Source organism: Rhinolophus sinicus, chromosome 8 (genome assembly GCF_057876585.1).
Source record: "Rhinolophus sinicus isolate RSI-liver-muscle chromosome 8, RSI-T2T, whole genome shotgun sequence".
NCBI lineage: Eukaryota > Metazoa > Chordata > Mammalia > Chiroptera > Rhinolophidae > Rhinolophus > Rhinolophus sinicus.
The window spans coordinates 65,073,673-65,090,650 of NC_142508.1; the positions used below are offsets into that span (position 1 = coordinate 65,073,673).

The 16,978-nt window shown below is 35.2% G+C and overlaps 1 protein-coding gene across 2 annotated transcripts in view; it reads right to left on the bottom strand.

Moving 5' to 3' along the window:
* NFATC3 (nuclear factor of activated T cells 3) overlaps positions 1 to 16,978 on the bottom strand; it is a 95,481-nt gene that overhangs the window by 56,311 nt on the left and 22,192 nt on the right. For both annotated transcript variants that reach the window (XM_019756378.3, XM_019756369.3), the window contains exons 2-3: positions 7,744 to 8,878; positions 5,549 to 5,711 (exon numbers count right to left, since the gene is read on the bottom strand). In XM_019756378.3, the coding sequence (XP_019611937.1) occupies positions 5,549 to 5,711; positions 7,744 to 8,878 (1,298 nt within the window). The remainder of the gene's footprint in view (positions 1 to 5,548; positions 5,712 to 7,743; positions 8,879 to 16,978) is intronic.

Below are 16,978 nucleotides of genomic sequence, written 5' to 3' on the forward strand. Positions count from 1 at the left end.
TAAATTGCTTCACACTGAAAATGTACATACAACATCACATAAAAAACCATCACCTGGAAATGGATCTTGGTGCACGACGAAAAATAAAGCCTAAAGCTGAAAAAATATTACAATACCCATTTTAAAAATTTCATTAACTTTTGGGATGAGACTCAAATATTTATGCCTTAATAAAACATCACTGTATAATAAAGCACTTGTGAGTGTGCAGTTTTATGCAACTTTATCACACCATAGATTCAAGGAATCACCATAACAGTCAAGCTACAGAATTCTTCCATCACCACAAAGGAGCTCTCTTGTGCTACCCTTTTACATTCACAATCTTCAACCTGTCCCTGTTCCCTGGCAACTGCTAATCTAGTCTCCATTGCTACAGCTTTGCCATTTTGAGAATGTTTTATATATGTAAATGGAATCATATAGTATGTAACCATTTGAGATTGGCTTTTTTTCCCACTCAGCATAATTCCATGGACAACCATCCAACTTGTAAGCACCAATAGTTTGTTCCTTTTCATTGCTGAGTGGTAGTGCATTGATTATATGGATATACTGGAGTTGGTTTAACTATTCATCCATTTGGGTTGTTGTTTTTAACCCATGAAAATTGTAGCCACTATGAGTATTACTATAAAGGTTATTGTATGAACATAAGTTTTTATTTTTCTGTAATAAATACCCAAGAGTGTGACTGCTGGGTCTTGTGGTCAGTGCAAGTTTGGCTTTTTTTTCTTTCCTTTTTTTTTACATTTTATTAAATGATTATCTGCATCCTCTTTTGCTTTTTTATAGGTCTACTCATTGAAGTGACATTACAAATTTATTTCTAACTTTCCAAGATCCATTATTTTAAGCCTCCTTTTGACATATTTTAATTTTTTTTATTGGTGTACAAAACAATGTAATAGTTAGACATTACACCCCTCACAAAGTGAGAACTCCAATCTACTACCACTCTGACATCATATATAGCTGTTACAATTCCATGACTCTATTCCCTATGCTGTGCTCCACATCCTGCGACTATATATCAAATTATAGTTGACATGTACTGTTATTCAGCTTCAGCTTCACGTGTACAGTGCAGTGGTCAGGCACAAATTTAGCTTTTTAAAGAACCTGACAAACTATTTTCCAGAGTGGCTATACCATTTTACATTCCCAACAGTTTACAAGGGATCCACTCTCTTGGCATCCTTGCCAGTATTTAGTGTTATCACTACTTTTTATTTTAACTGTTCTACTAAGTATGTAGTGATATATCATTGGGATTTTAATTTGCATTTTTCTAATGACTAATGATGTGGGAAATTTTTTCACATGCTTATTGGCCATCTTATCTCTTCCCTGGCAAAATATCTATTCATGTCTATATCCCATTTTCTAACTTAATTGCTTTTTTTTTAAACAATCTTTTTTGCTTTTTTTTTTAAATTTTATTGGGGAATATTGGCGAACAGTGTGTTTCTCCAGGACCGATCAACTCCAAGGCATTGTCCTTCAATCTAGATGTGGAGGCAGCAGCTCAGTTCCAAGTCTAGTCGCCATTTTCAATCTTTAGTTGCAGGGGGCACAGCCCACCATCCCAGGTGGGAATTGAACCGGCAACCTTGTTGTTGAGAGCTCGCCCTCTAACTAACTGAGCCATCTGGCTGCCCCAAACTTAATTGCTTTTTAATGTTGGGTTTTGAGAGTTCTTTATATATTCTACATACAAGATCTTTGTCAGATACATGGTTTGCAAATGTTTTCTCTCTACCTATAGCTTGTCTTTTTCATGATTTTAATAGGATCTTTCATAGTTAAAGTTTTTAATTTTGATGAAGTCTAATTTATCATTTTTTTCTTCTAGGTATCGTGCTTTTGGTATCATGTCCTAGAACTCTTCTCTTAGCTTGAAGTCCTGAAGATTTTCTCCTAAAAGTTTTATAGTTTTACAATTCACATTTAAATTTACGACCCATCTTGAATTAATTTTTATATAAGATGTGAAATTTATTTTTTTGCTTACAGATGTCCAATTAGTTCAACAGCATTTGTTAAAAAGACAATGTAAAAGCTCTTAAAGAATATATCTTGGTCTATAAACAGCATATTCTTCTGTAAATACAGTTGCCATTACTTATGTTAAATTAAAAATTGACATAATTTCAAATGATTTTTATGTTTTGAAAAAGAAGAATAAAATGTTTCAGATAACTCCTAAAATGCTACTACTTTGTGGACAAATGAAATCAAAATCTATTGCTGTATATTTCTTGTAATTCATTAATATACCTGGTCTTACAGGCTTCTAAACGAGCACTGCCCAACAGAACTTTCTTCAATGATGAAAATATTCTATATCTGCCATTTTAAAAAATCCATGATCCATGTTGTATCAATTCTTATGAAAAATATGAGGTTTAGGTTAAGATTTTCTTGCCTATGGATGTCCAATTGCTCCAGCATCATTTGTTGAAAAGATAATGTAGCCATTAGCCACATGTGGCGACCAAGCCTTGAAGTGTCATTAATAACAACTGAAGAACTAAATTTTTAACTTTAATTTTAATTTTAATGTGGCTTAGTGGGTACTGGATTGGACAGTGCAGCTCTAAACCCTTCCTTCTGCTCAATACTTTTCCTTCCTTAATATCCACCCTTTCCCTGGCTAATGTTCCTATTAATTAGCTAGGAACTCTCTTCAAATAAATAGTGCCTGATTCAACCCCTGTGTATGGGTTTCAGGTCCCTATTTGCTCTCATAGAGATCTGAATTTCCTCCGTTAAACTTTTATCATACTTTATTTTATTATCTCATTTGCAAACCTCACTAAACTATGAACTTAATGGGAGTAGGAAACGTCAATTTTTTTCCTCTGCTGAATTACGACCTACAGTAACAGACTACCTTGAATGTAGTATAAATGTCTGCAGACAATACATATATATATATTTTTAAGGAGGGCGCAGCTCACAGTGGCCCATGCAGGGATCGAACCAGCAACCTTGGTGTTATTAGCACCACACTCTAACCAACTGAGCTAACTGGCCACCCCATCTGTGGACCTTAATGAATAAGATTATTTACTTTGAATAAAATAAAAAAATTAGCTAGAAAGTCGGTGGTATTTTTCAACAGCTTCATAGTTTGAGTTCTTTCATAATTTCAAGAAATATATACTTCAGAAACCTTTTAGCTCTCAATGTATAAGTATATTGAGAACATCTGAAAGTAAAAGACAAAACAAATGAAACAGGAAAAGTATGTAGATATATAACAGAAAATTATTCTTGCACAAAGGAAGAAAGAATATCAGATTGAAAGGGAGCATCATAGGTACTGAGAAAGGCTGATACAGAACCATCAACATCCAGACATACTCTGGTTAAATCAATAATTTCAGGTATGATGATATAATTCTTCAAGCAACAAGTTAGAAAAAAATAAGTCATTCACAAGGAGAATATAAAACACTGATGATATCAGAAGTGTTAGTATCCTCTTAAGCAGTGAATCAGTTTTTAATTTAAAAAATAATGTGGAAACAAATCACTTGGGACTACCAAAAGAATTTTCTTCATTGAAGAATTTGTAAATGATTTCTTTCCTGGTGAAAAAATTCAAAGATACAGGAAACAAAGATCCTTCCTCCTTAATTAAACTGAAATAAGCTCTCATTTAAAGCAAAATACAACTCTAACAATAAATGGCAGAATTCCTATGTTGAATTTTCCTGATATTTCTTTTTTTCTTTCAGCTTTATTGAGATATAACTGACATATAGTACTGTATAAGTTTTAAAGTACAAGGTATACAGCATGATGCCTTGATTTACAAATCTTGCAAATTGATTACCATGATAAAGTCAGGTAACATCTATCAACTCATACAGTTATAGACAGAGAAACAGAGAGAGAGAGAGAGAGAGAGAGAGAGAGAGAGAGAGAGAGAGAGAGAGAGAGAGATTTTTCCTTGTGATGAGAACTTTCAGCATCTACTCTTAGCAACGTTCAAATATACTACATAGCAGTGTGAACTACAGCCATCATGTTGTACCATACTTCCCCAGTACTTATTTATCTTACGGAAGTTTATACCTTTTAGGACCACCTTTATCCAATTCTCCTACCCACTCCATCCCCACTCCTGCCTCTGTAACCACAAATCTGATCTCTTTTTCTGATTTACATTTTTTGCCACAAATCATTTTGAAGCCTACCTAAAATGTAAAGCTTTGTTTATCAAGAACTATGACACATGTGTAAATAATAATGATAAATCATAAAGCATGGGTGGTATAGGAAATGATAGTTCATAAGTTGTACCTGTTCAAATTCACTTCAGATATAATTAATTTCTCCACTACAATACACAACGCTATAAGACAAGTTCTGAGAGAGAAAAAATGGGTGACTCAAGGTTATACTATATAGCCATTCTGATGTTTGAGTTATATATAAAGGCAACAAACCTTCTCAAACATGAAAGAACCCAAAGAATATAGAATCCAAAGCCCTCCTCAAACAAACAAAAAATAAACAAACAAAAACACTTAATGAAATTAAAATAAAAGAATTAGCAGTAACCACCACTGAATCCAACTAGATATAGGGCTCAGGCTAAACAATGGGAGAGGGTGCAAGGCAGGGAATAGCTGTAGATCTGAAAGGAAAGATAATGCAACGAAATTCAAAAAGTAAAGCAAGGGGGAAAAGTTTAAGAAAGACAGTTACCTCATTTTTCAGAGCAGGGAGCCATTTCATACCATCTAAATCTAAAACAATGATTCAAACTCTCTCAATAATTTATTTGACCTTTTGATCTTTTAAGACCGCTAAGAGTGAGGAACAATATCTAAGATTCAGTAGTTCTTAGTTTTACTTTTGTTTCATTTTTCAAATGTTCATTTAAAGTAAAATTAAAGTTAATATTCAACTGTTACGATTCAAAACATATTAAATAATTTCACATACTCAAATGTTAATATAATTTTTACAATTTCACTTTAGTTTTATTTTCTTTTAATAAAGTCAAATAAAAATAAGTTAAAAATTTAACTATAAAGATGTTCAGTATAATCTATCCTTAAAAAATTTCATTCATTTTTCCATCCATCCAGTCTTCCACTAAATACACACACAGAGAACTATTTAGAATGTTAATCAAATGTTAACAATTGCTTGTTTCTGAGTGGTTTAGATTTGGGGTGATTTATTGCTTTATTTTTTTCTACTTTTCTGTATTACTTAGATTTTAAACAAGCATATATCATATTTAGAAACATAATACAGCCATTTTTATTTTTAATCAGAAAACAACTGTTTGACCACTATACTCTTTCCCCAGAGCTTCCCCAGCTGCAGTCAGTCCAGGAAGAATATCTTTTAGCCTAGCAAAAATAACTCAATATGGAAGTGCTGTCTTATCAACAGGATACAAAACCTCAACAGAGGCTTTCTAGTTTTGAATTTTCTCTATATGGACTCAGTAGTACCTAACCGAACAGACTCCATCATTAACAGATTGGTATCTGCAAAACACGCCCCCAAAATCTCATACCTTCACAACAGGATGTCCCCCGGTAGATGCTTTTACTGCTCCTCGGCTACCTTCAGTTTCATAATGGGCTCGATGATGAGTTTTAGGTTGCACTTCTATTTTCAGTTCACATTGTCCAAAATGAGTTGGTAAAGGCCAGTCTAGTGGAGGTAATGAAGATGTGCTATAAACAAAACACACAAAGACGAATTCACCATGCTAGTATTGCCAAGCAGTGATCCAAATCACTTCTTTGCCAGCACCAACACTTCTTCCTGTGATCTTGGAAACAAATCATTCCAAAACAAAACTTGACTTAATAAGTTATAACACTGTATATGGTGGGTGCTTAAGAAATAATTCTATAACCTGAAGAATAAAATCCATTTATTGACTTTTTGGTGTTCTGTATTTTTTAAGAAAGGATAAATTCCAACATTTGTAAAAGTGTAACTGTTTCTCAACTATGTGTACATAATTGCAAAAACAATCGAAATAATTTGATTTTTTAAAGCAAAGACGCACATCTCTGTGTATATACACCAGTATCTCTCCAAGGATCTAAACACCTGTGTCTCAGCATATATGTCTTCCTCCATGGTGTGAGACGATAGAAGTTAGTCTATTGTACATGTTGCTCCCCCATATCCCGGTTCCTCCCTGTAGCTCTTTCCCCTGTCTCTCTGAAATGATGCTTATAGTTAGTAATATATTGCAATTTGAGGTAAAATTTTGATTTCAGTACATACTTGGCTGAAAAAACATAAGGACTATCACTGCAGCATCTCTAAATGCTAATTTTACAGGTAAATGTTAAGTGATCAATAAATAATTTAAATGGTTTAAAGAGCTACAGGTTCATTTAGATATATTAAGATTGAAAATATGGAATTAGAAAAGAAACTACTTATATGTTTATAGGTCAAATATTAATGGACCCAAAGCTAGAATGATTTATACTAAAAAGTAGTATTTTCTTAATGATTGATGAAATGGGAGTTTTAAGATCTCTTTCACTTTCCAAAATGCTATCATTCCTATCGTAAATTTCTAAATAATTTCACTGATTCCTTGAATGTTCTCATCCTAGCTTTACTAGCTACTGTGATACTCAATGGCATTAATTTTTATTAGTCTGAAACAACTCAACTTCATCAGTTCTCAGCTAGTTTCTGAACTTGTTCTGCAGACTTAAGCAAACCCCTAAAAAGATTATTTTCAGAAGCAGAGTGATAGGCTCAAAGTTATCTTCAATACTATAATTCCACATTGTATTTTTCTAAAGATCTGGATCCGTAAATAAACATTCATACCAAAGAAAAAGTAAACAGACCCAACTCCATGTGGGGATTTAATACATGATAAAAGTAGTCTTTTCTAATCAATTATAGACTAGATTGAGTCTATAAATAGTATTGTGATGACTGATAAGCCATTTGGAAAATAAAGTCATTACAGTATTCTTCACTCCAGTCCTTAGCTGGACTCAAGACTCAAATACACATACATTTTACAAATACATATTTTATATATATATATATATATATCACTATAAATATCTATACTATAAATACAAATACTATATATTATGTTACACGTATTATAAAAATAATATATAAAAAACCTTATTAGAAACATGGGAAAGTTAGACTTTCATTTATTTTTAAAAATTATTTTAGAGTGGGATAAGGCTTTCAAATGTAACACAAAACTCAAAAGCCATAAAAGACACAATAGAAAAATTTAAAAATCCCTCTACAACAATAAAAAAAAAATCACAAACTTATAAACACAAAAAATTACAAAAAAAACTCGCCACAAATATGAAAAGGTAAATTTCATTTATATCCTGAACTCTTAAAACTATAAAAAGCTTATTCCCAATTAGTTTTATTAACAATTTAATTCATACTATAATCCATCTTTTACAAGAAGCTTTTTTAAAATAATGATATTCCTTCTAGGGATTCTTAAATGTAATTTGTTATCTACAATTCATTATCTATACACTTTTCAAAGCAGAACTTCCTATCTAAAGATACGTTTAGGACTCACAGGAAAACAAATGTAGACTTTAAGTTGTCTGGAAGAAACTGAAAAAAAAATAGAGGAGGAGAAAAAATGGTCAAACCATTCTACATACATAATGTAGTTGTTACACGCCACCAATAACCCATAAGCACGAAAAATTACTGGCAGCCATTTCATCAACTCACCGAAATATAGGGGTGTGGCCAGGCTTGGGTTTGCTCCAGGTAAAGGGTGAAGGAACTGAAAGAAATTGGTCACCAGATGAATCTTTCTTTAAAGAATACTGAGCTCCAAGGCCATCATCTATTGAAGTCTCCCGGGATGGTGATAAACTCCCTTGGTCGTCTGAACAGAGCTCTAATTTTCCTGGTAGGACAGTAGCTTGATCCTCAGAAGTCTTCCTTGTTTTCAAAGGGATATCAGTCTCGACATAGTACTGAAATGGAAAAAGTGCAGGGCCAAGGCCTGATCCACCCTGGACAGAAGCATTGAGCCATGTATCTTCTGTTACACTTCCCCTGGGGGAGTGACCAGGAGAAGGAACAGGTGAGTGATGGGGTGAAAGGGACCCAGCATAACAAACCTCAGCACTAGAGTGCCGCCGTTTCCCACAGGGGGAAGTAGGCCTCGATGAGGGTCCTGAGGCTGGCCTGGGGCTCAGCCAGTTCTCATCAGTGACACTAGATCTAGGAGAGTGGCAAGGAGATTGCCTGGGTGACAAGGAGTGTCCAAGTCCATACTGTTGATGCCAGGACTCTTCTCCAGGGCAGCCTCCTGGAGAGCCACCAGGAGAAGTTAGAGGGGATCCAAGAGTAAATCGGGCAGCAGCTTCATTCAATTCTGAATCCACATCATCATAAATATGTGAAAGAGATTCACAAGAAGATGCATCTGAGAACCAGCTCCTAGAAGAGATGCTGCTGGCAGGACTAGGACTAAGGGAAGACTCCCGGTAAGACGGCTCAAGAGGAAGATAGAGATGATCTCTAGAAGGCCTTTCCAAATATTCCCTTTCTGGATCATTTATATGTAGGTCATCTTCATGAGCATCTATTTCTTGATGACAGTTAGGAGAGATGGATGTAATTTGAATACTTGGGCATTCAAAGGGTTTGGGACCACCTAATGGGCTGTATTTAGATTCTGGAATCTCAGAAGTTCCTTCATAGTTTTTGTGACCTTGTAGTTGAAACGATGGTGACAAAACAGAAGAGTGAGACGGTAATCCATGATGTGGTAAGCAAAGTGGTGAGTTTAAAGTAGATGGAGGTGGATCTACATTAAAGATGTAAATGGATGCACAATCATCTGGCTCAAGATCTGGGGGGGTGGGTCAAAAAAAAATCAACAAACAAGAAATTAGAAAATTAAATGTATAAATTACTAGATGAAAAAGTAAATAATAATAATCTTGAAAGAAAAAAGTGGGACATAAAAGGTCCATCATTAGCTCCACTAAAGAGTGGTATGTTTTTTACAAAATTTATCTGGTTATTGCTGCAGATACACGCAATTATTACACATATATGTAATTATGTATGTAATTTTTTCTCTTTTTATTTCCACATTTTCTAAAATAAGAAACAGAAAACATTATCTGAAAACAGTAAGTGCTTTTATTGAAATAATCATATCCATAGTTCTAAAAAGCATTCAGAGAATTATAGAATGATATAATCATACAAATTCAGCCTCATCTGGGGTCTGTAAGTTAAAAGTGAGCAAAAGTCTTTGAAAGATTTTTAGTTTAAGTATACACGCTAAGTTTATTAATGAAAGAGATTATAGACTCAACTCACGAGACCGAGACTCTAGTCTACCCCTGCCATTAACTGTGAGCTCTTAGTCATATCATTTAATTTCTCCAAGGCTTTAGTTTCCTTGCAGTAAAATTTAGAACTTTTCTTTTTGTTAAGGAAATTTTTATGATTAACAGTAACAGCTTTTTCCTGCACAGTCACATCATCAAGAATTCCTATCTTTGGTCATAGCAGACCATGTTATGAAAGCCCCGCGATGCCACTGGATGATTTACCTCAACTAGAAAAGAATCCATTGGGGCTTTAACTTATGATGGTTAAAGTAATCCTCATAAGGACAGAACTTTTAAATGTACTCCTTGCCGGAGTATTTAATACTAAACAAGTTCTGCCAAATCATTGGGAAAACCAAAGACAAAATTGTTCATAGCTACAACAGAGAGAAGCACAAACCTTTAGCCTGTTCTCAACAGTACTCAAGATTACCTTGTTTCACTACATTAGTACCCCAGAAAAAACACACGCCCCCCCCCGCCCCCCCCAGTTCAAGCCTCTGTTTCTCAGTCTGGTTGTGTAAGTTACAGCAGCCCACACGGACCTGGCGACCTCGGCTTTAGGAGGACGGCGCTCCAATCACCTCATCCACTGGGCCAGCCCCCTAAAACACACATCTTTAGACTCTTGCTGTTGCGTTCTGTGGTTAGTGAACATATTCAGCAAAGAATTTTTAAACAGCAAAACAAAATCCCCTAGGTTTAAACCTTGGCTCTGCCATTCCATAGCTGTGTAAATTGGACAAGTTGTTTAACCTGCTTGAACCTCAGTTTCCTGAGGCAGTTTCCTTCTATAAAACTGGCCGGATGTGAGTCGAGTATCACCTGAAACAGACAGGACCATTTTTAAGACAAGCAACACAACAAAATAAATAATAGTTAGCAAGGCCTCAATACATGTCAATTACTTTGTCTTACCCTTTTTAAACTTTAAGAGGGGTATGTGTGTTATATTTTATTTTATTTTATTTTTTATTTTTTAATTTATTTTTTAAAGATTTTTTTTAATTGGGGAAGGGGAACAGGACTTTACTGGGGAACAGTGTGTAATTCCAGGACCCCTCCCAAGTCAAGTTGTTGTCCCCTCAGTCCCAGCCGTGGAGGGTGCCATTCAGCTTCAAATTGTTGTCCTTTCAGTCTTAGTTGTGGAGCTCCAGGTCTAGTCGCCGCTACCAGCCGCAAGGGGTGCTGCCCACCATCCCCTGCGGGACTCGAGGAGTTGAACTAACAACCTTGCGGCTGAGAGCCCACCGGCCCATGCGGGAATCGAACCAGCAGCCTTCAGAGCTAGGAGCATAGACCTCCAACCGCCTGAGCAACCCGGCCGGCCCATATTTTATTTTTTTTAACTGAAATATATCCTAATAAATTGAAATGCCTTTAAAGTATACCACTCTACTCCGTGACTCCACTTACTGAAAATCAAGAGAAATAGGAAGTTAAAGCTCCAAAGTAGAAAACCCATATTTGACTGGGGGTAAAAAGCTACTAAAAAATCAAAAGAAGAGGTTTTGGGGAAGATAGGCAGTCATTGCTAATGGATATTGGGTTTCTTTTTGGAGTGACAAAAATGTTCTAACACTCATTTTGATAATGGTTGCACTATTCCATGAATATACTACACACCACTGAGTTGTAGAGTTTAAATGGATGAAGTGTATGGTATGTGAATTATTTGTCAATAAAGCTGTTATATAGAGAACACAGTATTATGTATATTTTATCACAATTTAAAAAATTTTTTTAATTTAAAAAGTGTTTCTTATCTGACTAATAAAATCATTAAAGAAAATTGTAAACAAAGGCTACCACCTAACAGTTAACATTTTCATATGTCTTAGTCTAAATGAGTATATATTTTTATACAGTTGTGATTATAACATTGCTTTGGGGTTTTTTTCTAATCTTTTATTGAAGTATAAACGTGTACATATCATAAGCATGTAGTTTGATAAATTTTCACAACAAACATGCCCTGTTACAGCACCCTTAAAAAAAGAAAAAACGAACATGAAGATCTCAAAAGCCCCCCTTTGGCTCTCTTCCAAGTCATTACCTCTCCATGAAGAACAACACTATACTGACTTCTAACAGCCTAGATTTGTTTTGCCTGTATAACATACAACTTTGTCTTTCAATGTTTTTATATTTTATTGAGCTTTATAAAAAGTTTCTAAACAATTTTCAAGGCCATGTAAAATGTCAAGAGTCAATTATCATAGCTATTTCCTACCTTTTACTTTTATAAATAATGTAGCATTGACCATCTCTATACCCATAGCTTTTAGTCTTCCCTTGAATTAGCCTCCAAGGGCAAATTCCTAAGGGTGGGGTCACTAAATCATGGGGCACACACATTTTTAGCACTCTTACTATACAGACATTTGTTTCAAAAGACTTGTTTTAATTTGTAACATTGGAACAACATGAGTATCAGTTTCACTTCAGTCTTTCCAGCCAGGATGTTATTTTTAAGTTTAGCCTAATTTAGGAGTAAAAAATGGCTCTGTATGAAATATGATGTTTCTAGGCTGCAAAGAACAGAAAACCCAACTCAAAGTAGCTACAAAGGGAGGGAGGGTACTTACTATCCAATGGAACAAGAGGCCCAAAGGTAGGACACCTCCAGAATTGGTTACTTCATCAGTTCAACAAGGTCATGAAGAAATCAGTTTCTTTCTATATTCCCATTTTTGGGGGTACTTTGTGCTGTTCACTTTTCAACCATACATATGTATTTTATCCTAAACCAGAAGCAATGTGATCATTTAACAAATTATACACACACACACACACACACACACACACACACACATATGGTTTTTTTTTAAGTGTGGTTTTCCAGGACCCATCAGTTCCAAGTCAAGTAGTTGTTTCAGTCTAGTTGTGGAGGGCGCAGCTCACAGTGGTCCATCGGGGGATGGAACCGGCAACCTTGTTGTTAAGAGCACCGCGCTCTAACCAACTGCGCTCTAACCAACTGAGCTAACTGGCCGCCCCTAACAAATATTTTTGAGTAGCCACTACTATATAGTAGGAAAGTTCTAGACACTGAAAACACAGTAGTATACAAAACAAATTCCTCATCCTCACAGAACTTACATTCTAGTAACATATGGCAGGTGATGATGTTTGTTATGAGGAAAAATAAAATAGAGTAAGGAGAACAGAGTGAGAGGATGAGAGGAAATTAATTTAGATAGGGAGGTCTGGACAGGGTTCTTTCTCTGACATCTGAGGAGATAGCAAAGAGGATATAAGGAACTGAGCTATAAGAATCTAGGGGAAGAACACTGCTGGGAGAGGAAAGATTGTTGAGTGCAAAGGCCTAAAGATGGATTATATTTGGAGTTTATGAGAAAAAGCCAAAAGGCTAGTGGGGATAGAACTGAGGAGGTTAAAATGATGGGGATGGGGGTGGAGAATGGCTAGTCAAGTAAAGCCTCATAAACTAGTAGAATGACTGCCTGGTTTGTATTACAAGATGAGAACCCACTGGCGGGTTCTAAGCAAAGGATTGTTGTGATCTAATATACATAATCTGATATATTTAAAAGACTACTGTAATAATCCAGATACAAAATAATGGAGCACAGCACATGGGTGGTGGTGGTTTGTAAAAGGAGAGCAGCAGTAAGCAGTGAGCTTTTTTTTTAAGGTAGGTGACAACTCGCTGATGGACTGGATGTGAGAAAGGGAAGTCAAGGATGACACCAAGGGTTTGGGCCTGAACTATTAAAAGAACAGTGTTTCTAATTATTGAAACGAAGAAGAAAGTGAGAAAGAGTCCGGAGATATGAAATCAAAAATTCTACTTTGAACATATTAAATGTGAGATGCTAATACACTTTTCTTTTCTTTTTTTTTTTAAGGAGGGCGCACCTCACAGTAGCCTTTGCAGGGATCGAACAGGCAACCTTGGTGTTATCAGCACCACGCTCTAATCAACTGAGCTAACCGGCCACCCCGCTAATATGCTTTTCAAGTAGAGATACCAAGTAGATAGCTGTATATAAAGTCTCAGGTAGGATATGTAAATTTGGAAGTCATTAATGTATAGAGAATATTTTAAGCCATAAGACCAGAAGAGATGACTAGGGAGTGAGTGTAGATCCACACACTCATCTCATCCATATATTGGATGGTTGCAAAGAAATGGAAAGAGACAGGAAAAAACAGGCAAACAGTCCAAAGAGTATAGTATCTTAGAATGATCCAGAACAACTTGTTTTTTAAGAATTCCATCTAATTGTATTACTTCTTTACAAATTAAAATTTTCCTTAAAAAATGTTATAAATTTAGTCCAGGTTAATTATTTCACAAATATGACAATAAATCTGGGATTGGCCAGAGCAAGTGGTTTCATTTCCTGGATCCCACTCACAAAATAAGAATTGAAAATGGTAGACTACAAAAAACTCACCGCTATAGCTGCACAATGAGACTGTACTTAATGCCACTACACTGTACACTTAAAATGGTTAAGATGGTAAATTTTATGTTATGTATATTTTATCACAATCTAAAAAACATAAACAAAATGCTGGCACCTCAGTTCAAAGCAGTACAGCAGTGCCCAACCGTACTAGTGGTCACTGAATTCTTCACCGCTATACACTCGTAGTTGGAAAATAAAAAGTTTTACTTAAGAATGCATTTGATAAAGTAGCAAAATTATTAACTTATTAAAACTCAACACACTGAGCAAAGAAAAAGTGGGGGGGGGGAAGGAAAGTCACCCTTGGAAGACTATAGTTTCATTCAGATACAATTACTGTGCTAATGCCATTTTAGTGTTTGATTGATGCTGAAATCTACACCCTTCCCACAAATAAACTGTAGATAAAGCAAACATATTCTATAGTAGAATGATGTCTTAAAGCATTGCAGAGATCTTAATACAAAATCTGGGAGAGTGCTGCTTTTTTATCTTTTCCCCAAGTGTCACCAACACTCAACCTCTGGAAATGGTATTAGTGGCTACTACAGTCTCACTAGGATAAACAGTCCTAGATCCAGATTTCCAGCTTTAGAAATCTCAAATTCATGGTGCTTCAGAAATTTGACCATCTCAAGAATTATTTGCTCTGTGTTCCTTCAGCCACCAGGGGTCCCCATGCAAGTATGCAGTAATCTGAACAACGGGTTGCCTGGAAATGTCTTTATTTACACTATAAAGCAGGAATAGCCAAGTAGAGCCCATGGACCAAACCTGGCTTACCACCTGTTTCGCACAGCGAACAATGGTTCAAACAGCTGAAAAAAAGATCAAAACAATACTGTTCCATGACACAAAATGATAAGAAGTTCAAATTCTGGTGTCCACAAATAAAGTTTTATTGGCACATAGCCGTGTTCATTTGTTTATGTACAGTCTATGGTTATTTTCACAGAAGTGTAGAGCTGAGTAGCTGTGAGAGATACTGCTTCCCACTGCTACTTGGTACACTAACAAATTGCAGTGACACAGTTCTAACCTGACAGCATTCTGAGTGCAATCAAGGTATTGCAACATTTTTTTTAACTTACTAGTGTATACCTCTTATTCAAAACAGGAAAGAGAAAAGTGGACTTCTAACTGAATGTCACGCTTTTAAGGCACAATGGAGTGTGGCTTATTTTATTATCAAATTAGATGGCAAAGCATTATTTATTGTGCAATGGCATGGCTATGCTATAAGAATACCTTATATATCAGCATTACCACAGTAAACACTCATCACAATACTCCCAACTCACAGAAAAAATTAGAAAAAGCAGAATACCTCATCACAATAGGATTTCTTCAAAAAGAAAGAAAGAAAAGGCTGCTACCATAGAAAGTTTCTGAATGGTTCATAGGTTAGGCAATCAAAGAAAGCCATTTACTAATGGTGATTTATTTAAATAGTGTTTGATTGCAGCAACTGAAGAAACTTGTTCACAGAAAATAAATTTATATAAGACTTAGCCTTGCAGCAACAATGGGTGGTTGAAAAACTGAGGACATTGGTAGCAACGTCAATAGGCAATTACAAAACAAGGCAAGTGGTTTTCCTTGGCTCCTGGTGTGTAACCAGATGTTACCCATTCTGCTCAATTATTATTTATTTGAAGAGTCAATGCAGACTTTAAAGAGACTGAAAAATTAGCCTCTATGAATAGTCTGCATGAACAACTTCAGCCATGAATATTTTCAAAGAAGTGAGAAAACAAGTTTAGTACAATGTAAGTGGACTCTGTTAGGATGTGTTATAATTGATATTGATAAAAATGTTATGAGAATACTATCATAATAAGAATACCATCACTTGTACACTACCAAATTAGACAATCTAGAAGAAAGGGGCATTCTTATAAAAACATAAATTGCCAAAACTGACTCAAGAAACAGAAAATCTTAACAGACCTATACAAAGTAAAGAGATTGAATCAGTAGCCAAAACATCGCCCAACAAAATAAGTCCAGGAAAGATCGGCTTCACTGGTGAATTCTACATTTAGAGAAGAATTAACAGCAATTCTTCTCAAATTCTCCCAAAAAATTGAAGAGTAAGCAACACTTCCTAACACATTCTATGAGGCCACTATTACCGTTACCAAAGCAAGACAAAGATTACACAAGAAAATCACAGACTAATATCCCTTATGAATATAGACACAAAAATCCTCAACAAAATGCTAGCAAACCAAATACAACAGCACATTAAAAAGACCAAATTGAATTTATCCCAGGAATGCAAGGATGGTTCAACATATGAAAATTAATTACCAGAATGAAAGAAAAAATATATATGATCATCTGAATTGACACAGAAAAAATATCTGACAGAACTCAACACCCTTTCATGATTTAAAAAAAAAAAAAAAAGAAACTCAGCAAACAAGGAATAGAAGGGAACTTTCTTAAAATGATCAAAGGCATTTACAAAAAAACCCACAATGAACATCACACTTACTGATGAAAAACTGAAAGCTTTCCCCTCTAAGATCAAGAACAAGACAAAGATGCCTGCTTTCATCGCTGCTATTCAACTCTGTACTGCAAAGTCCTAACTAGAGCAATTAGGCAATACAATAAACAAACAAACAGCACCTAAATTGTTAAGGAAGAAATAAAACTATCTCTATTTGCAGATACAAGATTCTATATATAGAAAATGTCAGAATCCACAAAACACAACCACAGCTGATCAATGAATTCAGGAAAGTTGCAGGGTAGAAGAGCAACACATAAAATTCAGTTGTGCTTCTACACACCAGCAATGAACAATCCAAAAAGGAAATAAAGAAAACAATTCTATTCACAATAGCCTCCAAAAGAATACAATACTTAGGAATAAATTTAACCAAGGAAGTAAAAACAAACAAACAAAAAAACCTTGTACACCAAAAACTGTAAAATATTGCTGAAATAAATTAAAGAAGACCTAAAAAAATGGTATTTGGTTGGTGCAAAAGTAACTGCATTTTAAAAGGTTGAAAATAATTGCAAGAACCGCAATTACTTTTGCACAGACCTAATAAGATTTCCCCTGTTCATGGATTGGAAGTCAATATTGTTAACACTGCAACACTCCACAAAGTAATCTACAGAGTCAATGCAATCTCTACTAAAATTTCAATG